Source organism: Periplaneta americana, chromosome 17, assembly GCF_040183065.1.
Source record: "Periplaneta americana isolate PAMFEO1 chromosome 17, P.americana_PAMFEO1_priV1, whole genome shotgun sequence".
NCBI lineage: Eukaryota > Metazoa > Arthropoda > Insecta > Blattodea > Blattidae > Periplaneta > Periplaneta americana.
Genome location: NC_091133.1, coordinates 32,241,050 through 32,267,240, shown reverse-complemented (window position 1 = coordinate 32,267,240; position 26,191 = coordinate 32,241,050). Strand labels below are relative to the sequence as shown.

Below are 26,191 nucleotides of genomic sequence, written 5' to 3'. Positions count from 1 at the left end.
ATCACTTTGCACAAACTTGGTGAAAATCGTACTTGCAGCAAAACCTAATACCTATCAACTATCAACTATAAGTAATCTGTATGAACAGATATTACTTCTACGTATCTGGAACCATATTAATCTACATCAACTTATCCCACATGAGAAATTTGGATTTCGTACTTGTGTCTCCACTGTGCTTCAAATACAACATGTTGTTGAACATATTACAGTCTCATTTCAACGTAAACAGCATTCTGTAGCTTTACATGTCAAAGAGACATTTGACAAAGTGTGGTATTATGGGCTCCTCTGTAAAATCATCCAATTCAACTTTCCTGATAATGTTGTGCATTACATAGCTCACTGCCATACAGCTCGTACATTTGAAGTTTACCTTGAATATGAACTTTCACCCATTCCTCCTGTCAAGGTTGGAGTCCCTCAAGGCTCTGTCCTTGGCCCTACACTTTATCTTTTGTATAAGGCTGTCTTTCCTATGCACAGATCTTGTCAAACTGCCTTTTTTCGCCGATGACACTCTCGTGTACTATTCGCTAAGAATCTTCCTTTTATAATCCGTATTCTACAGGGTTATGTTCGTCAATTTGAGGATTGGTTTACAAAATGGAGAATCAACATTAATACTGATGAAACTCAAGCTGTTATATTCTGTAAGAGACGAGTCCAACTACCTCAAAGCATCAGTGTATTTAGAAACAACATCAATTATGAACTTAGTGTCATATATTATTTGGGCATTCATTTAACTTAGACAACCCTTCCTATCTCATTATGAATAATTTCACCATCTCTATATTCCAATTTTGGCGTGGGTGATAAATGTAGTATAAATATTTCCTAGAGCCTTCACATTCAACGTCAGGGTGTTGTAAATATGAGTCAAGAGAGAAAAAATCGCAATAATGGAATTTTAACAAACTTAAATTGATAGTTATTATAAAACCAAGCCAGCTATCCTTATCCACCAAAAAATAAAGAAGCTGTGAAAATAATTTTTATCATACTTTAAAATCCACCGTCACTGATCATGGTTCGAACCTACGAATTTCGGATAAATGTGTGTTGTTTGGGTTGTTGTTTAGTCAACTATCCGAAGACAGGTTTGAACTTCGTAAGTAACACCAATAAGGTATCACTCATGAGGTAACTAGGCCAGGAGATAATGGGATAAGGTGGGCAGTTCCTTTTCCCCTCCAATACAAATATCACCAATTAGCTACATATTCCATTAATTAGACTTCAGATGCATACAAACAATAAGTTCTTCCTTTGACATATAGACTACGTTAAATAAGATGTACTGCATGATAATATATATATAGATCAGCCAGAACCTCAATCAGAGGTAGTTGTTTGGGTAAAGGCAGTTCATAAAATGAGTTTGGAGATAAATGAAAATTATACTTCGGTGCCTTATTGAAAATAATTTTCTACACAAATAAAACACATCAACGACTAGCATTATTTGATTTTTGCACACTCAATTGTATAATTTAAGTTGTGTGTTCGTCTGGGGAACAAATTCCATCTGCATAGAAAATGAAATCCTTCTTTAACCGAACACTAAAGAAAGTATAGTCGTAAGAATGACAGCTACTAGACAAACCAACCAACCAACCAGCCAATCAACTAACCAACCAACCAATCAACCAACCAAGACGACTACTGTGGTAATTTTTTGGTAGAATATTAACAAAGTTTGCTTCGGTTTGCTAAAACATGTCATATAACACTGAAACAGTCACTCCTCGGACGCTGTATCATCGCTTTAAAGCTTCAGATGCGTTCTGTACACATATATGGTGTGGATGTAATGCAATATAATCTCCTTAATATGCCTCATATATTCCTGTTTGCATATGTACTAAAGTGAGTGTAATTTAATATCAACCTTTTAAAAGAATAAATAAAATGAATCGAAAATTCTTTCCCGTACGGAAATAACTCCCTTTAAAGTTCTCTGAGCTTTAGTATGAAATGTCTATTTATAACATCAAACACGTTCATACTTCCAACCCAGACTGCAAAGGTACTCTGTACGAGAATCCAATTAACGCCACATTCTACATATATAATATACGTATACCGTAATTCAGGCTTCTGAGAATTGAAAACTCTACGTCATTATTTTGAAGCTAAAATATATTACATTAAAATACTACACATTACTCGAATGATACAGATATTTCAGTAATGAAGTAACTATCGGCAGAATTATTGTAGGTTTTGAGACTTTGTATTTCCAACGTTTCGGAATAACAGTACATGCAGGTTTCGTTACGAGAATGATATTGCGTCATACCTGAAGGATAGTCTTCCCAGTCAGTTCGTTGAGTGTATTTAACTATTACATGGTTAGTATTATATATAAATTTCAATCATAAGACACATTTGTTTGCAAATTTTTATTTGCTATATGAATATGGAAAATATTAACGTTTTCGCCTTATTGGGCATCATCAGATATAATAAAATATGTAATCTAAAACTTGATCAAATTGAGAAAATAACAAATGAGAAATATATTATACGTGGTGTTGGATCTTCATGAGCTTTATATATTTATACTGTAATATGAGTTATATGTACTCGTATACACAATCAATTTCAATTTTTAAAGTTTGCATCACATTGAAATTAATTATCCTCCAATTTTATTTATAGTTGTTAATTTTTCAAACTTCTAATTCCTAAAAACAATAACTTCCTGTAAGATTTTACACAAACCAAGTTTCCTATCCTACTTCATTCAGACGTGCGTCTTGCAACAGATTTTTATTTTTCTGAACCGACGCATATGACGTGCGAGGTGCGAGATCCGCCTCGCACAAATCCGGGCTACTTGAGAGAAAGTGAGTGGTTTCTCTAACTTCGAGATGCGAGGTCTGCGGACCTCGCAGCCATAGAAACCACTCACTATCTCTCATGTAGTTCAGACTTGTGCGAGGCGGGCATCGCACCTCGCACGTCACATGCGTCGGTTCAGGAAAACCAAGGCTTTACCTTATAGGTGTGATCAGCAATTTTTTTCTTATACTTTAAGAAATTTAACAAGCCATGTAATTATCTTCAGCATTTAAATTCATATTTATATTTTATTCGATGTGCTACACAACTAATAAATTCCAATCTAGAAATATAATATGCTGTTGAGTGTTCTTTGTCGATTTCCTGCACATAACGCAGTTTTCTTCTGGTTTTGTTGTATTGTTTGGTGCTGATTCCTGAATGAGAACCGCTGATTTCAAAGTATGTATCTCTATATCATTATCGTCTTCAAGATTTCAAGAAAATTAAAGATAATGCAGGTGGTAAAAGCAGGCAGAGTTGGCAGTCCAAAAATAAGATGGCTAGTTTGTATTCAGAATAACATTGCAAATGTGACAATAAGAACGTGGAGTTTGAAAACTTAAATTCGGAATGACTGAAATACTGTAATTAGAGAGGCGAAGGCTAACTTACACCAGTATGCCAAAGATGATGATGATTATAATTTATTCGAAAGTATTGTAATGCTGAAAAAAAAATTCAGAATTTTCGTGGAAATGTACATTTTCAATATCCTTACACAAAATAATGCTGTCGTAACACAATTCATTGTATGCGAATATTGTTAGTCTTAATCCCTTTGATAGCCATAACAGGTAACGAAAAGTGCGTTATTTTTAGATCATTATGATCTTACACATTCGTTAATCGTGAGTGGGCACTGACGTGAAGTCGAATGTAGTCTATATATCATTCATATCACTTTTAAATTGTGATTTTCCTAAGTACAAAAATATTGGAAAGTATTACAATTCCGTAATTATAGCTACAGCAATTTAAGTAAATTGGAACAAAATTAATTACATCCGTCTATTTATAACATGAAATGTATAAGTGAAGTCTTACTTTAGAGACTATAAGGAATGCATTTTGTGTGTCATCCAGAAAATGAAGATTTATCTTCGTATTTGGGTGCATATTTTAAAAGTAATAAAGAAAATGACTGTAAAATGTAACATAATTCGCAACGTAATGAAGAAACTCAATAAATTGTTGAGAATCGCATAAAGATCTCAATGGAGCTTTCGACCTGGTAACTAGATAGGTGATGATCTCTAAAGTTCCCTTGCTAAGGCGAAGGAAACAGTAACGTGAATATAAATTGAAAATACTATTTGGAATTAATCATGTGTATCTTCGTTTGTTTGGATTGATCGTTCCGGCAGTGTTCTGAACTGCAACATGTCAGTAGTAAAGAAAAAAATTTTCTCTGAACTTCAACATAAAATACTATGTTCCGAAGATTAAAAAAAAAAGTTTGAAAACAGTAGAACCAACATTCCACACTTCCCACATTGAACTGCAGTACCAAAATATTTTTAAACTAATGGCGGGTACTGAACTTTTCGTCATTCACCCATATGGAGTCAGATGTATACACCAATTTACCGACAATGTCGTTGCCCAGGGTGCGCCATAGGAGGCTGGTCTACGCTATAGCCGCCATGAGATGATGTAGATTTGTTGGGATACCACAAGGAGACGGAGCTCCCGGGCTTGTCCAACAAAAGTAATATATGGGGATACACCGGGGATCGAACCCGGGTACATATGATTATAAGTCCAGCGCCTTAGCCACTAGACCACCACAGCGGACCGAAATATCGATATTTTACAATACCCCAATTGCATTTCCTTTAGCTGTTATATTGTAGGCCTACGTTAATCTGTCCGTCTAAGAACACTGATAGGCTCACGGAAGCGACAATTCAGTGTTTAATTCATTTAAATCTGGTCAATGAATGTTCTGCTGTAGTTTACTTAAAACGAGGGTTAGGAGGGATAAAGATAAGATTATACATTAACATTTAGACCTATCAGTAAAATTGATGATAAGCTTAGTTACAAACGAATGTTGAGATTTACATCGCTACAAGTGCCTCTTCGCATAAGAATTGAAACCCCTTTCTTTCATTTTACCGTACAAAAGATGTAAAAGGAAAATAGTGTGCCATTAAGAAACAGTATTGTATCTCCATAAGTAACAGAGATGTAGGAAAGGGAGTGTAGATATAAAGTACAAGAGAGGTGTTTTTTAATAGTCTATGCTGAATATAATTTTAGTAAAATTATTTCAGTAAAATTTTGATTTAATAATAATAAATAATAACAAAATAAATCTTTAGTCTTTAATGTTAAATATTAGATACGTTTTAATCGAATTAAAGACAAATTATTGAAAGAATAAGATATGATAAAATATGAAAACATTATATCCGCACCACACATGTTTTTAAAGAAATGACAGCGATTTTGAGAAAAGACTTGAAAGTTTCTTTGTCGAAATTGAATGAATGAATGAATGAATGAATGAATGAATGAATGAATGAATGAATGAATGAATGAATGAATGAATGAAGCTCGCTGTGTCCCGTAAGGACTAGGGCCTCCTAAGAAAGGGGAATATTCATTTATATATCTCACGTGATAAGCAACTAAATGTAAGTGACGTGATATCTAAGGCTATTTGAGTCTACTAATAGTCCACATTAGGCTACATAAGCCATATTTTTGTTGAAATTACTGTACAAATATTCTCGCATTATTTGTAAAATTGCCACATAATTCATTTACATTCATTGTTATTGTGGAGTTGTCACACACTGAATGGAAATTTATGAATGAATACGAAAATACTTTACACAGTAGACCAGTGATCGCCAAAAGCTGTGTCGCGACACATGCCCCTGTCTCCACTCAAGCGTAACCATGACATCATATCCCCACCCTCTGTTTACAGCCATCACTTCGATATAAGTAAAGACATTTATCAGCAGCGGACGTACGCATGTAATGTTACAAGTGTGCAGGATAATATGTTTCGATGTCTTTTCAAAAACAGATAATAAGTAAAAACTTAATTTTAAGGAGCATGGAAGGAAAAGTATTTATTTTGTGCAGATGGCAAAAATATGAGATACTTAATTTGTTGTAAAATTTTAAATGAAGTATAAAAGAACAATGTACGTTGTCATTATTCTTCTTGTTATGAAGACTACCACGCCCTTACCTGTAACTTGAATAATAAACGAACAATAGAAAGTAACGGCTTCTATGTCTTAATCGGGGTAAAATACTTCGACGTTTTTTTCGACGTATGTAGTGTAATTTGTATATTTCATTAATAAATAAACAATAAAAAGTATTGGCTTCTATGTTTTAATGGGTGTAAAATACTTCCACGTTTTTTTATACGTATGAGTGTAATTTGAATATTTAATTAATAAATAAACAATAAAAATATCGGCTTCTCTGTCTTAATCAGAGTAAAAATACTTCAACGTTTTTTTTAAAGTATGTAGTGTAATTTACAACTTTGTGACCAGCCTGGTACGTTTTTCTAATTTCAAATTACTGCTGATATAAATTACACGCTCTTTCTGTATTAAATAAGAAAATAAATTTATGTTATTTTATTAATAATACAAAAATAATTAATAGGGGGTTAAAAAATTAACATGCAAAAAAGTGTGTATAGTTAATAAGTAGAAGAATATTATATTGCTTTCGTTTTTTGGTCACAGTCCGTCTCTGCACTGTTATTCACTGCATTACCTGAGAAGATACCCACTCCACCACTCTCCCTGTGATAGTGTTGTGCGGGTTGCATTTCTATTACGTCACAATTTCGTGGTGTTTGGCAACCACTGCAGTAGACAGACAGTAGTTATTATCAGCGCTGAGATTCCTTTAACCTGCGCGGTGCTGTAAACTACGCAGCTAGTATATGTTTGTAGAGGAAAGAAAGAGACAGAGAATACCCTTGCGATTCCATTCGGAAGCAGTGCTCCCGTGTATATAGGTACAATCGGGTGAAACATCTTCTAGCAGGTTAATGAAACAAAGTTTTCAAGTGTACAACATTTTTAATTATTGAGCAAAATTTCTACTGGAATTTAACACAGTTAACTTCATATAACTTTGAAAAGAAATTGAATAAAATACATAAATACAATATATTTCTATGGATAACAAAAACTAGTAATTTCAGTTTGACATACATAAATAAAATGTAGCCTACTTCTATGCATAACAAATATCAGTACATGGTTCACTGATCTTTATGACAAAAAATTATAATATACATTCTGATTGTATCAAAAGAAAAAGAGGTGCAGTCGGGTGGAAAATATTGTTGAGTACTTGTACTCCGTGAGGTGGATGGGAGTTTTTGCTGTTATATTTCAACATGAATTTTCATATGTTCACTATGTCGTCTTGAATTACAATGTGATTGAACGAAATTTATTTTCTTTCGCTCTTATTTCCGCACTACATATTTTACAAAATATATTACACCCTTTCACACAAAAGTACTCACAGCCAAATTTGTCTACCAATATTTGTTGCATGTTGTGTTTTCTTATTTCGTCATATTTCAGAACAACGTAAGACTACATTCTGACTAGCGCTTGTGCTCGCAGTAAATTAAATGTCCATGTACCTGAGTAAGGAAAACAAACCTTCACGGGACGACTTATTTTGATATCGTGTTCTCGTTGCGAGTGTATGCTCGTAACTTTATACTTCAGACTGCAGCTATAGTCTAGACACCATTAACCTATTTTCAATGTTTTGGTTAAAGGAATCGCAGCTCTGCATATTACAATTGTGAGATTATCTATTTACTCCATTCCTTTTTCTCATTTTACCTTTCCTAACCTTTCATTAGATCAGAACTTGAATTTCTTACCAAATGTTGTTCATTCTAATGACATATTAAACAAATCCTCTGAATAGGATAAAGTATTTGAAATTTATATTGCAACAATAGCGTATTACAAATATTCATTTTTTAACCCATGGGCGATGCTAGATTATCCTTGGAAACGTCGTGATTCCAGCAATTAATCATCAATATAAAACATCTTGAGAAAACTACTGAATAACCTGTCATTGCTTCGTTTTACCTATAAAACATGTAGACTTTAAAAGGGTTGTTTGTTCTGTAGGGTCGCAACGGACTTGGTAACATCTACGTGTGGGCAAGCGGAGACGGCGGCGAAGACGACGACTGCAACTGCGACGGTTACGCCGCCAGCATGTGGACCATCTCCATCAACAGCGCCATCAACGACGGTCAGAATGCACACTATGACGAAAGCTGTTCTTCTACACTGGCGTCTACATTCAGTAACGGCGCCAAGGATCCCAACACTGGCGTGGTAAGTCACATAACTAACAAAGAAAGGACACATTTTCGGGGCTTCAGTTTGATAATTCTACTCTAGTGAGAGTTATTTTTCTATAACGAATTACGGAGATGCGAAATTACGCAACGCTCAAAGGTTCCCTAATTATTGACAGCTTAAGTGAAAGTATGCCATTTCTTTACTTACTTTTAATTTCTTTGATTTTTTCCTACGCTTATAATTTTGAACCTAAATGTCGGAATAGTAATGGCGAGCCCTCGACTTCGAGACACGTATTTATTCCATGTATTTTCATTCTCTTTATCATTTGACTTCTTATTTATAATTTTTGCTGTAATACATTTAAGAATGTTTCTCATATAGTTAAAATAATATAAATATTATATATATCATGTTGACATAATACAGTGCCTTACCGTGAATAATAATTTCTCAACAATAAAGACATAAGCATTGCGTCATTCCTCCCTAATGTAGTGTCTTACTCTGGGAGATAATTTCTAAGCAGTGAAGACCTAAAGGTATTGCGCCTTTCCTTAATACAATTGCGGGGCTTAGAACAAAAAGCAGGTAAGTAACGGAAACCTAGTTTTGAGGAAATTATAGTTAAAGTTCTACATGCAATGAAATATTATAAACTAGTTTGGTGAAATGATGCCCATATAGCAGCACTGCACAGTGTGATCACTTACCTGATTTTATCCCAAAGAAACATCCTTTTGAGCTATCACAAGACGCACTTAACTCAATTTTTTAACAATGTCACTTACCTGCTTTTTGTTCTAAGCCCCTCAATTGCCTTACCGTAAGCGATAATTTTTTAACATTAAAGACATAGAGGTACCTTACCTTGCCGTGAGCAATACTTCTCAACTTTATTTTTATCATGTGTTTACAGTGAGACATTTCAAGGCACATTTGTATCTCATAGACAGATGGAAGACGACATTGCAAACTTCATTCACCTAATAATCGTACACCTACGTTTTTTCCAGTTGTCCATATCACATAAACGGGAATGAATGTGCCATCATCTTTTTGTCTTAGTGGTGACTGTTTACTAATATCCAGTCAATAATCATTTGATGATTTAGGATAATGAAAATAATGTTAAGATACTATCACGCACAGTAAGGCAGTACTTGAAGAACAGAAGCAATACATCCGTGTTACCATTTCTTTATACTTTAATCATACGAGAAACAGACATCAATAAAATAACAGCTACATTTATTAACTACAGTAAGATGGTAAAGAGGAAAGAAATGAAACTCAAACTAGACGCGTGTTGATCTCTGAACTCTTCAATTATCGGTCAGTGACTTAAACTCTCAATAAGTGAAATTAGTTATCAAAAGTGGAGGGTAAGTAGGTGCTATGTTAACTAAGAACTCAAAATTCGCTGCCAAAATTCTGACAAATTTTTAGCATTATGTAGGTAGTAATTTGGTTTTTCTGGACATCCTTCTACGTTTATAACTTCCATCCAAAGCAAAATTATCAAAATCCGTGATTCCGAAAGTGTGTCATTTCCTTATAAATTGTAGACTATGTAATTTTAATGTGAAATAGTCCTTTATCTATATTCTAGAATTCATAATTATCTGCACTTCCTCCAGGGTCTAAAGTTGGTTTCTTTATCGTACTTTTTCAGTGTATACACAGTTTCTTTTCAGTAGGCTACTTAGCGACCGCACAGTCTGACGTAGATTGCACTACCTCCGGGCTCTAAAACCGGTATCATTATCGTACAGCTTTTAGGGTGCTATTCATAGACATGTCGCAGCACGCGCTACGAGCGTACTAAGCTAGCCCCGGCTATCCACTGGTTACTAGTACAGAATTCAAATCATATCCTATCGCTAACACTGGTTTATGAATACGAAAAACGCTGATAATCCACCGGAAACCCGCGCTAAAAATGTCTATGAATACGGCCCTTAGTCAATACACAATGATGTTTATTTAATGTAAGAGTTACAAGATTAAAAATGAAATAAGTTGTATTAGATAAATTGCGCTTCTATTTACTGATGATCAGATAAGTTTTGTTAATAGTGAAAATATTGCATAAAAAGACATAACAATTAGCAGTTACTTCAGGCAAGCATGGTACTAATTAGTAAGCATCAAATTCTGGATTAATTACTATACAGATTCAGTATAATATTATCATTTAAAAGGTCCATTTCAGTGTTTGAATTCACGTTTTCGTAAGACATTGTATCTTTAGTTGTCTCTTGGAAATCTATTCCTGAAAACGAATGTTTTTTTTTTTTTAACTTGAGGTACTGTTCACAATAAAGTTACATAGACATCTTTGAAATTTTAAAAATCGATATTTCATCCATTAAAAATTATAAATTATGAAAATAACAATGTATATTTATACATCTTGATTACACAACTTTTAACACAATATCACTTCGGAATATATATTATGTGTCTTTCTCGTGTTAAATTCTATCGTACCTGGTTAACATGTTTCAGCCTGTTATTGGCCTTCTTTAGAACTGGTTGTTGCTGGTCTTGACGCCTTGATTATTTTATCCACTTTAAGTAATAGTAAATAATTCTCTGTGTTATTTTTAAGTGCTTTAGGCAGCGCTTCATGGAGCCCGTTTCTTTCTATCATCTTTTTTTTACTTAGCTGCAGAGTTTAACGTTTAACTTACATGTTAATTTATTAACTGTTAGCATTATAAACTATTTTATCAATTTTATTTCGTCTGTCATATATAACATCACTGAAGGTTAAATAGGCCTTTCATATAAAATAACTCCGCAAATAGCTGTAATCAAGCAAATAAAATTTGAAACCGCCATTTTGCAATGAAGAGAAGCACTTTTTTTTTCTCGTCAATTGGCAAAGCGAAAACGCTTTACTACAATGCTTTTAAAACACGCTTCGTTTCACTTTCAAAGTACGTTCTAAAATCGACTTAATCTATCCAAATTTTAAATCTGCCGCCACAAATTTGTACTCGGTACTATGCTCGGATCAACCGAGTAATGACTTCACAATACCTGCTCCGAAACGAACAATTCCGTCCCGAGCCCTATCGATGATGTTTGTTTGTAACAAGTGCAGCGATGCGCACGTGTATGGCAGTAATAACAATAAATTCATTACTAGAACAAAGATAAATATTTTTATATATAATAAATCTCTCTAGCGCCCCCAAGAAGAGTACATACTCTTGCTCGGGAAGCATTCCACAAAATTTTAACACAAATATGTTATTGATCAGCAGAATAAAAAGTAAAACAAAAATAAAAATGAAAAAAAAGAGATATCTTATCTCCTAGATGCAGTAATCTATCTCATGAGAGCTAAGACTTTTCTTTCTCATGCAATGATAGCCGTAAGAATTTTACCCCTTAAAAATTCATTGTCCACGACCGGTTTCGAATTCTAATATCTGGATTCCAGAGACATGCACCGTACTTAGCCAGACTTTCACATGTTATCTGGTCTGTTTTAAATCTCGTGCCTTATTTAATACAATGTGTTTATTATTTGGAGACAGGTACAATTTAAATGATTTCGTAGGCATGACAAAACTAATTTAGTGTAGATTGTATCGGTAAGCGGGCAGTCGGTGGTTATTTTTAATGTAAATCAAATTAAACTTATTTGATGTACTGTATGCTGTATTTAATGTATGTAGGCTACTATTTTTGCACTAAACTTTTATCTTGGAAAGAAGTCAAGGAAATTTAATTCTCTTATTTACAAAATAAATATTACTGACGACAATCCCCTAAGGAGTTTGGTATAAAATCTGTGGACCGGAACCTATAATAATTGGGCCGGTGTTTGACAAGAAGTTAATAAATTTTGAAGCTTGTGCTAGTAACACATATTCTATTCATCAAATAAGTGACAGAAATAAACATTTTAATACACAAACAGTTCGAAAAACCATCCAGCAAGTTACATGACTTTAAAACCTATGGCTTATCTACACTTGCAGTATTATTCTCAAAAGAAACGCACATATTATTGACGGATTAAGAATTAGACACAAAAAGTAACTCATTCATACTATGATTGACAATAATACCGGCACTAATAATAATGATGATAATAATATTAATATTTTATTATTATTATTATTATTATTATTATTATTATTATTATTATTATTATTATTCCGAATATCAAGGTAGGCAAAGTTTCTACTCAAAATTCCACTAATATGAAAGATAGATGGATTACTTCAACATCCCAAACCATCTCTTACGACAATGAATGACACAAGGTTAAGATATGTCCTCTAATTTCTTAACATGTCATCATTGGTTTCACATCTCCTATGTGAATTTTGATCGATTTTTCGTTTTTGTTGTATTAGACTCCGATTTTCAAACCATCGATCTGTAATATCTACTATGTATGTGAAAAAGAATCTAATAGTGTTTCAGGACAAATTAGAATCTCTCTTACGAACGTGTGGAAATATACAAGCAAGAAATTACTCCTATATGAAAGGGGACGTACGAGGTATTGTAAAACTAATGACGATGTCCGCTTATATCATAAAATATGAAATGTGACCATCTGCTTCTTTGTATATAGAGATGAAATAAACAGGAAGTTTCGGAATAATTAGTGCTAGTTTTCAGATGTAATAGAGGACGCATAAACATTTTTCATTAGTTTCCAGAAATGTTTCCGTATTAAGATATAACGATTTGAAATAAATGGGAAATTCAAAGAATCTAAACTTACATTTCCTGTGCCTCATTAGCATTGTCGTTAAGTTGCTCCAAATGCAGCATGCATGTCTGCTAATACTAAATTTCTTGACAAATGCGCTTCCGAGACGAAATTTATAATACGTAGTCATCATTGTTATTTTTTGCGACATACAAAGAAAATGAATCAACTTCAGTGTTGTTTCCATGGTAATGGAACTAGATGAAACGTAATAATAATTAAAGCCAGCCATGGATGATGGTAATAAGGTCAATGAAGTGTTTTGACTTTCATCGTATTATCTCGATAAGGAAGATTTTCCGCACACTATTTCATTAAGGAGGGATATACAAGTTTGAGCATTAAAAAATTATGGAAAATCAATATTTTTTTTTCTCAGCAACTAATGACTCTTTCAACTTGAAATCTGACATGCTCAGTATTGACTGCTTCTGCAATTATAGACTATTTTCAGATTTACTAAAAATGTCACCATTATGAATAATCATCACAACTAAGTGGCCATTTTTGTGCACTAGTGTGCCATTTTTATGATAATATACACATATATATTACTGAGCCATTCTTTTTTTCTATTTATTCCTGAATGTCAAATGAACAATATGAGCTGAAATATTTGAAACGTCTACAATAGAAGTATTTTCTTCCTGAATTTCTTAAGAGAAGTTTAATTTACAATGTTTTAGGAACAAAAATAAAAAAGCATAAATGTTACAGCAATAATAATTGTAGTTCATATTTTTCACAAGTATGAAAGACAGTTGCATGCAAAATGTTAGTGCAGTAGCTTAAAAATTTGCAGAGTTATCATAAAAGCGGTTTTGAAAAAATAAATGAGCGTTAAATATACCTCATGTGTGAAGAGTTAAATAAGCTCACGCTCGCATATCCACGAAAATATTGTATATATCGTAAAAATTCCTTTATTCATATAAAGATAAATAACGTCCAATCTTTATATAAAAATAAATTGACAAATGGCTTTTGTGCGAGATCGTGCGTATTTGCTTCGTTTCCGCACAAAACCAATCCGCGGTAAGTCTAAAATTCCACATTCAGTATTCCCAACCTAACACACATAACAATTTCCCTCTTCTTACCGCTTAAGTGACATATTGATTTTACTGCTTTAGGCTTTCAACATATTATTTTTAGAGACGTTCAATACAGTAATAATTATAAATTGGAAATTTACCACTGCAATTTCACCTAAATTGCACTGTTAATTATTGTTTTTAAATATTTGCAAAAATTAAGTAAACTCTAAAACTCCACTAAACTTATTGCATTCGTGATGCAGGTAACATTAAGGAAACCGTGAAAAAATCAACAAGACCGGCAAAATTAAACTTCCCGATGTTATTACTGCAATATGTTATATAAATAATATTTTTAAAATATTAAAATGAAAAATAAATCATTACATAACCTTACCGTTCGTTTTAAGTTCGCATTTATAGACTGGGGGGGAAAAAAAGACAGACGTATATCACGGCCTGCTGGAGTATAGTAAACACAGAACAACAATGTTTTAAAGCAACAATGTTGAAGATAGATATTTTTGTTTTGCAAATTTGCCGTCATTGAACAGAAACCAAGATGGAGATATTATTGCAACTAATTAGAAATTCCTCTTTCAGGTATGTAATAAACGATCTTCGCACAAAATAATGTACGATACACGAGCGGTATGTTTTCTTTTAATTCTCGGAAATTAAAAAAGCTCAATTACGTTTCGCTTTTTCAAACTTTTCCTCGAACATGAAAACTTCAACATACCGCTCTTGTAACGCATATTACTATTTTCACCCTCAAACTTGTATATCCCCCATTGAGAAGAAATATCTAATTCCATGCCTTGTATTACATCTTAAAATTAGAAACAGTTATTCTGAAACACCTTGCATAGTCTACTCTTTACATTAAGCTTAATTACAGTAATTCCCTAAGTTAGGCTTGTATTAAAATGTATTTTCAAAAACAACATAAATTAGAAAACTATATATTCATATTCGAATTTTTAAAATCGCGAGACAAAATTGTTGTCATATTGATGTAAGCATTATCTCGTATGATAAGCATGCAGCCATAAAGGGAATCTCGCTTAGAGATACTAGTGTACATTAAGACAAGCTGTTATGATACGATTTTATGTTCGAAAAACCAGCCAGTAAATCAGTCAATGGTTCACCGCTTTACTACATCGACTACGATTATGGCAGTTTGTAGGCAGACTCCACGCAATAATTCACACACAGTAGTTTGTAGGCATACTCCATGCAATAATAGGGATATCTTATGCGAAATTTTATCGTTAGATGGCAGGAGCGTTCCATGCTACACAGGGCTATATTATGTCATATGCTACAGTTCATTACGTTTTCCCGCTTGGTTTTCTGTGCGTGTCAAAATTATATTCGTAATTATTTTGTATAACCTAGAATAATTTAATATAATTCAGTATTTTCTTACCTCATAATCTAATTTAATTTACAATAAATAATAGCGTCAACTTGTATAATACTGAACTATTCCCCTATAAATATTCGAGTAAATTGAATGTTCATGAACCTAAACGAGAACTTGGAGAACGAGTTGCACGAATAAAAAAAAAAAAAGAGAGATCTTTGTCGAAGGTGAATATAAGTATTGAAAGTAGGTATCGTACGCGACAAACAGGATATGCAGCCATCAATGTCTTTTTTATAGGGAAGGGACTATGGATATTGAATTTCTCGTATTTTTTTTCTCTAATTGCAGAAAAAACAAATGCAATTTTTAATAGGATTATACAATATGATCGCAGTCGTATCATGATTATTCGTGCGTTTTGTAGGTTAAAGATATGCAGTTTTGAATGCTATGTATGATGATTTTGAAAATTTGAAGTTAAAACATGGTTTCACTAAGTAAGTTACATAGACTAAATTATTTATAGGGCTATATGTTTTTTCACTACGGATCGTCCTACATAATAAACATCCTAGTTCATCGAGAGTTTACTGTAGTCAAAGTATCGTTCCATTGTAAAATGCATTCGTAAACTTCGGGGACTCCTACAAATACTGCATACAATCTACGCTAACATAACTTGCTGTCGAGATTAATTTTTTTCCCCTCTTCCAAAATGAAACTATAGCGAGCAATTCCTGATTTGAAGTAGCTCTTTTTGTTTAATAGACGCAATTTTATTAGTTACATTTTTTTTAAGGTTGACAGCATATATTCAGAATTTTTCGGGACCTGATTAAAGGCAAAAAAGCTTTCCTGGGTTTTTACATAGACTATAGGAACACTACAACAATTTAGCATTTTGAGTTGTTTTAAGAGTATTTAATATACTAGGGTCGACAGCAATTCGGAAGGCGGTAGTCTGCTAGCGTTGGCGTCGAGGGAGACAGATAGAGGGCAAGGCAGCGTACAACATTGCCACATCGTACTTCTCGAGCACGTGCAATACAAATATTGCAGGAGAGAATTTAAATTATCAAAAGACAATAATGACCTTAGCCGTTGATTACTTTAAACATGACACCAAACAAACCCTTTCCTCACTAACGATATTCTTTGCACGTTTCTCAATCCCACACCACATGCTCCTACAGTTGTTTCTTGCGCATTGGCAACGTTGCAGTCAGCATCAAGATGGCCGGCAGCGTTCTGCTCGTCAACGTTTTTAAAAAATTATACACCATAAACACTATTTTCCGCGCCTGCCTGTGCAATACTTGTCTTTTTACAGTCTCTTCTTCCATTTATCTTACACATACACAGTAAATGTTAGTTTTACTTGAACCACTCACATGTGAACAAACGAACTCTGGAAGGACTTGTTATAGACTGATTCTGATTGGTTCTACTGTACAAATTTGTGACGTCACATACCAGAAATGGTACGGCGCATGTAGCAGCTGACCGCCTTCCGAAATGCCGTCTAGTCTAATACACTACATAAATCCTCAATGTTTATATATTGGAAAACAAATTCACACGCAAAGCGCATCCCTCAAAGTACACGCGCGCTATCTGTTGGTGCTAGTTCAGGATATTCCTATTCACACACTGTAGAGGGTTGTCACACATTTTTTATGTTATATTGCATATTCCAAAATTAGTCGAGATTTGCTTATGTCTAGTAAAATGTTCCTGGGCAACGACTTTGTAGTAAATTGGTCTACACAACTGACTTTATAAGGTTGAATGACGAAAAGTCATTACCAGCCATTGGAAAATATAATAATAATTTTTTCCGTTTACTGTTGAAAATCTATATTAAAAAGCTAATAAGAGCGGAGTTAAAAATAGCCTTTGACTATTATCAGTCTGCGAGAGGAGCATTGTAACATGTCCAACAGGTCAACAGAATACGTGACGAAAGTGACTGATCGTGAAGTTTATTCACTTAGGGATTTAGTTATAAAATAATAAAAGGAAAATGTGGGAAATTTAGAATAGAAAATCATGAATATCGAGAATAAGCGCACAATTTTTCTTCTTTTAATCTAATCTTGGTTTATATACATCAGTGAAATCACTCTCTTTTCCGAACATGACGTAAACATATGAATTGAGACTCCTTACCGGTTGGGATTGTACTATTCATTATTCTCTTGCGGCATCGGTATTCAGTGTCTACAGTAGCTATTGGACTACGGAACTTCATGAACTAAAAAACTTGAAAATATTTATTGCAATTATGCTATAAAAACTTTTGAAATATGTGCTAAAAATTGAAATATATGCAGTAAAAATACATTTGCAGGTTAAATTGGTTTAATGTAAATAACTTAAGTAATAATTCTCATCAAGCCATCATCATTTTCATTAAATGTAATATTTCTCTATAAATGTATTATTATTCATTTCACATACATATTTGAATTGGTACATTTCTAACTATCCAATTTGTTGAAACTTTGTTTGCTTTTCACGTAATTATTATGGCAATAGACAACGAACGATTACTCCAGGTTCTATACTATAAAATGTTCTTCTTATCTGTCGGAAAAAATTGAATGCCGAAAACGATCTTTTGACATCACAAATGATGTGACTGATGCACACTTGTAAGCAGAAATATTCCGAATTTCAGTGACAGTCACATTTTCCACTGAGAATGTCAGCATTTTGGAACATTTCTTTATAGCCAGGATTATTCTCTAACGCATACTTAAATTTGGAGACACTGCTTACTTTGTGATGCTGGAATTACTTCCATCGAGCCTTTTACCTTTCGCAACAGTTTCATGACTTCAACAATAGCCTTACTTACTTACTTAATTACTTACTTACTTACTTACTGGCTTTTAAGGAACCCGGAGGCTCATTGCCGCTCTCACATAAGCCTGCCATCGGTCCCTATCCTGAGCAAAATTAATCAAGTCTCTATTATCATATCCCATCGCTCTCAAATCCATATTAATATTATCCTCCCATATAAGTCTCGGCCTCCCTAAAGGTTTTTTTCCCTCCGGCCTCCCAACTAACACTCTATATGCATTCTGGATTCGCCCATACGTACTACATGCCCTGCCCATCTCAAACGTTTGCATTTAATGTTCCTAATTATGTCAGGTGAAGAATACAATGCATGCAGTTCTGTGTTGTGTAACTTTCTCCATTCTCCTATAACTTCATCCCTCTTAGCCCCAAATATTTTCCTAAGGACCTTATTCTCAAACACCCTTAGCCTATGTTCCTCTCTCAAAGTCAGAGTCCAAGTTTCACAACCATAAAAAACAATCGGTAATATAACTGTTTTTTAAATTCTAACTTTCAGTTTTTTTGACAACACACTGGATGATAAAAGCTTCTCAACGGAGTAATAACAGGTATTTCTCATATTTAAACAATAGCCTACGTGACTTTATTCTCGCAGGTTTCCAAATACAGTAAATTCATTTTTGGTTTGACGAATAATATTAGGCGATGCCTATTTTCGTCTTGGCTCATGAAACATTACACTTATATGACTAGTATATAAAAGTGGAAAACGACCCGACTTACACAGTAGGGACAAGTATCTATTTTCGTCGCAACAATTTCATGTCCTCAACAGTAATTAACTAATTATTGGTTTTATTTCTCACATAATCTTTATATTTTCTTGGAAATTATTCTTATTTCTAACAGAGAAAAATTTTGAACTTGCATAATAAATAGAGGAAAGCAAGGAGTGATGTTAATATTTGCATTTAAATGTGTAAAATAATATAGATATGCATTTAACAGGGAAAACCCTCGAAATATGTATTTATGCAAAATAAAGTTACCTTCCTTCCAATTTAAAAACCATGATCGGCATAGATTCACTTTACTTTTACATTATGCCAAATCAATACAAATATTCAATTGCATGAAGTTCCGCGATCTAATGATAACAGTATCCGACGTCATGGCAACGACATCTCTAATACAGTAAATGAGAACCTCCACAAAGTTTCCCTCTCTGGTCTCTTGGTCACCAAGCTCCGATCCGATCTATATAAATTTTATCTTTGTTTTCTATTAAATAGCGCCCAGTTTTAACGCCAATCTCGTATTCTGATTCGACATGAGCTACGTATAGTTTCAATTTTCAATGTACGAGAATGTAAATCTACAATACGAGACCTCTACTCCTATCTATCCGCAGACAATCATCACAAGGATTCCCTTGGCAATTAAAGCCCGTCATTGACAACCAGACTTAAACTAGTCAACTTCTGATGCACTAATCAGCATGTTGAACATAAGAACACGTAGAAAATTACGGACTCTAGGCCGAAGTATTAGGCACATGCACTTAATTTATGAACTGATACCGAAACTTTGGTAGAATGCCTTTTTAAATGTGTTAAATCTACCTTCATTTTGAAAGTAAATCTGTACGAATTATACCTTTGTGATTGAAACGTCACAGTTTTATGTTGCCCTTTTCTGCCCTTTTTAATATAAATGCCTAATTTACAAAAAAAAATGTTTTTTTGCCTTTATTTGATTATTTATCTATTATTTATTAACTTATTACTAAAAATTGCATACAGGTATATTTTAATTTATTTCTATAACCGCTACAATAAAAGTGACTTCACCGAATGTATATTATTGTCTTTCAGTCAGTTCATATTCTCTTTGCAACAGTGAGTGCTGCTGTGCAAAAATGTATAACAGTAAGTGTTTTAATTATCGCTTGTGTTTGACAAGGAAACAGTGAGTGCGGGTCTAACGTTATTTTTAACAATTTTTCTTTCAGTTTTCATTGCTACGTTGTTGTAGCTAGCTAAATATTTCATATCGCAACATATCAGTACAACCAAACACAAAAATGCACTTTCCAAAGCTACTGGGAAGAAGATTTCTTTGCTTCCAACAGTAATTGCAACATCGAGTCGAAAATCTCAATTTGCATTCTACTTATGCAAAGCATTTCTTGCTGCCGAAATCCCTTTGTGGAAAGTGCAAGGTTGTGGATCTAGTGCAAGGTTTTTGTAATTGCCTTTTATTGCGTATATTAGCTATTTATGATGCCTTTTTGCCTGCCTATTTTAATGATTCTTAATGCCTAAACTTCCGGTCTCTGTTTATGAAAATCTTTTACAGTACGGCTTATCCAATTTTTTCGATTAATCGTTTAGTCCACCCCCATCATTACCACGGATATTAGAGATTCTACTATACTTCCGGCACAAAATGTTCCATAAAGCAGTTCATGAAAATATCCCTAGATATTCACGTCTCTTTTCGATTATAGTAACCAACAGAAAGGCTTTTAGATTCATTTCCTTTGAAGGAGCGAAGTTCCTTAGTTACCCTATTAAAAGAAGATTCAACTTACGTCCTCAAGTCCGCCGAGTTAGCTCTGTGGTAGCGCGTCTGCCTCGAGACTAGCCGGCCCAGGTTCGATTCCCGGCGGGATCAGAAATTTTCATGCCTGGGTTAAATCCAAAATCTCTCCGCAGAGCATATGAAGAAAAGGCATAATAGTCACTATTGATAATGATTAGTCCGTCGGATGGTGACGTTAAGCCTGACGGTCCCCTTAATGCTATTCGACAGGAATAGGCTAAGTGCCGGCACCGGGTTTCCCCTGCTCCCTTCCTCACCTTCATAATCATCTTCACCCACTCCTACACTACACTTTTACACATACAATCACCCTAGTACATTACATAATTCTTCACAGATACACATCATGCATAACGTGGCCCGTTGAAGTGGTGTGCAAATTGAAAATGGGTCACAGTTCTGCTATCTATCTGCAGTATGCGGAACCCGAAACACACAAGTAGAGTGGATAGGCATTAGATATACACACACTTATGATTCCCCAAAGCATTTTCGCAAACATTATAGTCACACGTTCCTTTGAAGATGAAGACTTACATCTCGTAGCAGACTTCTCTTTCGGAAGCGAGTGTTTTAGACAGAAGAGCTTCCACATTAAAGCGGAGTCATCGGCATTATAAATTAGTTCTGGACCTAGATTCTGTTACTCACTGATATTCCTGAAAGCTTGCACAGAACGAGTGAGATGAAGCCTGATTTTAACTTAGACGTTCTCCTTCTACAGCTAAGTGCCGGATTTCATATCGCTGCTTAAACGTTGTTAATCCCAGTGCTTCCTGGAAAATTTCAGCTCTTTCGGCACACATTGTTCCAGATACGGAAGTTCCTTGAGTTCTCTTCTTGTCAAACCCCTGGAGGAGAGCAGCATCCTGATTCTTGTAAGATGACTTTACATGCTTTTGCGGTTTAAACATTTAGCTTCCTTATCACGTCCCTTGAGAATGATATTAATTTCTCCTTACTCTTTTTCAATATTTCGCACAGTTTAAGTACTATGCCACATTCATTTGCTAATTTACTGGTAGATACTGCTTTCTCAATTTTTTTATGATTCCTAATTTTTGTTTCACAGTTAATACAAATTTTATTTCGTTTAGAACCCGAAACTATAATTAACACACAATATTTTAATAGAGGACTACAGTGAGAACAACACGTAAAACTATCTGCATCATAGTAGCAGAATGCTATGCCTCAGATTCCTCTCCTTGTTCTTTCACAAAGGGACATTCTTTTTCCCACCTCCTCAACAGGGAACAGCAAAGCTTAGTTCAAACCCACCATTTGAATTTGAAGTCCAGTATAATATTTTCATGATTTCTTGTCACTTTACACATTAATAAGTACGTAATAATAAATGATTTTCAAGCGTAAGCTATGCATGGGTACTCCGCACACCGGATAAACCGTGCACGGATAATCGAGAGTATATTGTGCTACTACCACTACTATTACTATTGATACCAACAAGACTAGTAATGCCTACTACTATTACTGCCACTACTAATACTGCTACTACTACTAATACCACTATTATCACTACTACTACTAATACCACTATTATCACTACTACTACTACTACTACTACTACTACTACTATTACTACTACTGGAGAGCTGCAGAACAGCGCTTAGAACCGGTTTGTATTCGACCGGTCGGAGAACAAGCTGCGAGGTTGAACATCCGACGGAATATCCGACTTGCAAGCGGTTGCTTCTAATGTTTTATAGGCTAGGCAGGACACCAGGGCCACTTCACCATACAGGAACTCTGATGACATTTTCTGACTACACAAATGGAGTAACAATTGAAGAAAATTTACTTTTCCTAATAAAAAAGTGTTAGCTTGAAATAGGCATATGATTGATTGGACACTCATGGACACTGGTAACAACGAAGTGCATAAGCGTAATGCATAGATGATATCTGACATGTAAACAAAGTAATATAAATTACAATTACTTACAAAATACATAATCAAATAAGTACACACTTACTATTGTAACGTTATAGCCTTTGACTTTTAATTATTCTGAGTGAATGTATTATTATTTCATTAATAAATTATTTTTAAGAAGATAAAAAGTTATTAACAAAAATAAAAATAATCTCAAGCAATAATGATCATTATAGCTTCATGATGGATGTTATTGCTACTGACGATACCTAACTGCAATACCTGAATGAATGAATGAATGAATGAATGAATGAATGAATGAATGAATGAATGAATGAATGAATGAATGAAATTCATTAATTAATGGGGAAATAGGAGAAAATATCAATTGAAAGGTACACGATTATAATCGCGTCCTTGCAAAGAGCCGTCCACCCGAGAGAGACTCGAACATTCGTTACCGAACACTGGATCACTCCGCGAGACCGAAGAGCTTTGCATTCTGTAAGTGTAAGAGAAGGCCTTACAGCCTTAACTCTGCCAGGTTAAATAAAGCCATTATTATTGTTATTATTATTATTATTATTATTATTATTATTATTATTATTATTATTATTATTGCTACTATTATTATAGCGCCAGGCGTTTTATAGCAATATTTCTATTTTTCGTAACCGGTTGTGCAGGACTCTAGCAACTACACCCATTAGGCCTACTGGTACTAGCACTGCTATTGCTATCACTACTGCTGCTACTTCTACTAACACTGCTAGTACTACTACTGGTAGCCACCGGTGCATCTCAGTCGCCTGAGGTGCTTGCCTCCCGATCCGGATTTGCACTTGGGCATTGGTTCGATTCCCGCTTGGGCTGATTATCTGTTTATCTTGTTTTTAGAGAATTTCCCCAACCGTAAGTGAATGTCAGGTAATATATGGTAAATCCACGGCTGCATCTCGCCAAATATCATCTCGCTATCACCAATCTCCTCCACGCTAAATAACCCAATATTTGATACACCGTCATTAACCAACTAAAATACCGCTACTGGCACTACTAATGTTACTGTTATTACTACTATTAGTACTGCTACTACCACTGCTAGTACTAGTAATACTAGTACCACTACTAGTACTACTACTGCCGCTACAAGTACTATTACTGTCACTACCACTAATACTATCTTGTAGTGATAGTATTACTGCTACTACCATCATTACTAGCGCTACTACTGCTAATATTACTAATACTACTAGTATAACTACTAGACCCATTGTTTGTGCTACTACTACTATTACTGCTACTGCTACTACTATTGCTACTACACCAGTCGATCAAGTATTGCGTGTTGCCTATCGTATTTAAACAGGCGTCGATTTCTTACACAAAGTAGTGTTTCGAATTATATAAGTGGAGTTTGTTATATGTGTAACCATGGAACTTATTCATTAATAAAAGCGCAATCTGTTACCATTGAAAATATTGTTGTTTCATGGTCACTCCATGCTTTCTGATTAAAAAAGTTTACCCGATTCCATATTTTGAACTTTAAGAAAAAATAGTTGGTTAAAATTAAATGTTTGTAAAATTGAGTATCGAACAGTAAAACAGTACCTATTTTTGAAAGGGTTATCTAGGAAGAAAATTTTCGCAGATAACGGTCCCATGGCTCACTCAGGACCTTATAAAACTGAGTAATCGATTTTTCCTGGGGTAAAAGGCGGTGGGAGCGTGGTGGCGACAACACCTATTCTTTCTAGTGAATTTATTTTGATCAGCACAGTACTTTCTAATTAAACAGAGAAAGTAATGTAGTAGGTCTATATCAGGTTTGCAGAACTAGGCGCCAATTGTGGCGTACATCAGAAGGAGGAATACGTCACCCATCCCTTCTTTCCACCCCGCGTCATTGACTTGGTAGGGGAGGGGATTTGTATTCAGTGTCTGTGTTATGTGATTGCCTACGGGTCATAGAGACGTCATTCAACGCCGGTGGACTGTGGACAGGGAACCAACGCTTTCCCCATGTTTCCACCCCTCTTTCGCCAGTTCTTTTTTTAATTGGTTATTTAACGACGCTGATCAACTACGAGGTTGTTTAGCGTTGAGGAAATTGGTAATAGCGAGATGGTATTTTGCGAGATGAGGCCGCCATAGATTACATGACATTTACCTTATCGTTGGGTAAAATCTGGGAAAAAACCCAACCAGGGAATCAGCCCAAGCGGGAATCGAACCCGCGCCCGAGCGCTCGCCAGTTCTGCAACCCTGGTCAAGATATTGGCAAAACTTACTGTTATCTTCCTAGTCGAACTAAAATATAGGATAAGAACAACAAATACTAAATTGATGTGGAAAAAAATGTAACTACGCATTACAGGATTTTTAAACATTAATATTCGAAGTAGTTAAAATTTCATGAATTTGGAAGCCAAATCCCATATATTTCTTACATTTTATAAAAAGTAATATTGCTCTCATCCAACTTACTATACAGTTAATATGCATAATCTGGAACAACAATAAATGTTTAGAACGTTGTAGTAACGTTTTATACACCCAGTGTTATCGATCTTTCTTTCTAATAAAACGCGCAAAAGTTATGTCATGTAAATCTGGAATCCTTTACGCATACAGACGGATAGCAACAGATAGGGAAGGAATTTATTGAATCTGAAAATAATGTCGATAGCCATACCGCAACCATCGCCTCAATAAAAACTGTACCCTACCCAATAACATCTGCCGTAAGCGGTCCACAGTGCCGATATTCGGAAACACTGTAGCTCACATGAAGAAATATTAAAATGAACTATTTAATTAAAAACTGAACTGAAATAATTCTTAATGTAATTATTGACTCATAAAGACTTCCATGTAAAATCTCTGAAAGCTGAGCATTACAGAATTTGGTTATAAATTTACAATTATGGTAGGATCTTTATTATTTGCACCGTTCTTACAGATAGACGAGAACGTGGTTCATTTAGTAATTGTATTATCAACATTTGGTTATTTGTATACTTTTATACTTGTAATAACATTTTTCATCGTTTTAATATTCAAGTCATTATTTTATTATTACTTTTTTGCATAGTGTCCGCATTCTGGGAAGTTATCGGTATTCAAAGAGAAATTAGGAAAGTAATTTGGTGATGGAAAGTTATGAATATCGTTTTCCCTAATTCTTAAAATGTCAGGGAAATTTCCCCAATGATGAATTATTGACTCGTTAAGAGTTCCATGTAAAGTCTCTGATAGCTGAGAATTACAGATGTTGGTTATAAATTTATAATTATGGTAGGATCTTTATGATTTGCACCTTTCTTCCACATAGGCGAGAACGTGGTTCATTTAATAATTGTATTATCAACATTTCGTTATTTGTATACTTTTATAGTTAAAATAACATTTTTCATCCTTTTAATATTAAAGTGATTATTTTATTATTATTTTTCAGTGTCTCCACATTCAGGAAAGTTATTGGTATTCAAAGAGAAATCAGGAAAGTAATTTGGTCACGGAAAGTTATGAATATCG

The 26,191-nt window shown here is 34.3% G+C and overlaps 1 protein-coding gene across 1 annotated transcript in view; it reads left to right on the top strand.

Annotated features, from left to right (window-relative positions):
* Nucleotides 1–26,191, top strand: part of amon (prohormone processing protease amontillado) — a 637,284-nt gene that overhangs the window by 518,444 nt on the left and 92,649 nt on the right. Inside the window, exon 7 of the mRNA XM_069816284.1 lies at nt 8,004–8,216. Coding sequence (XP_069672385.1) covers nt 8,004–8,216 — 213 coding nt within the window. The remainder of the gene's footprint in view (nt 1–8,003; nt 8,217–26,191) is intronic.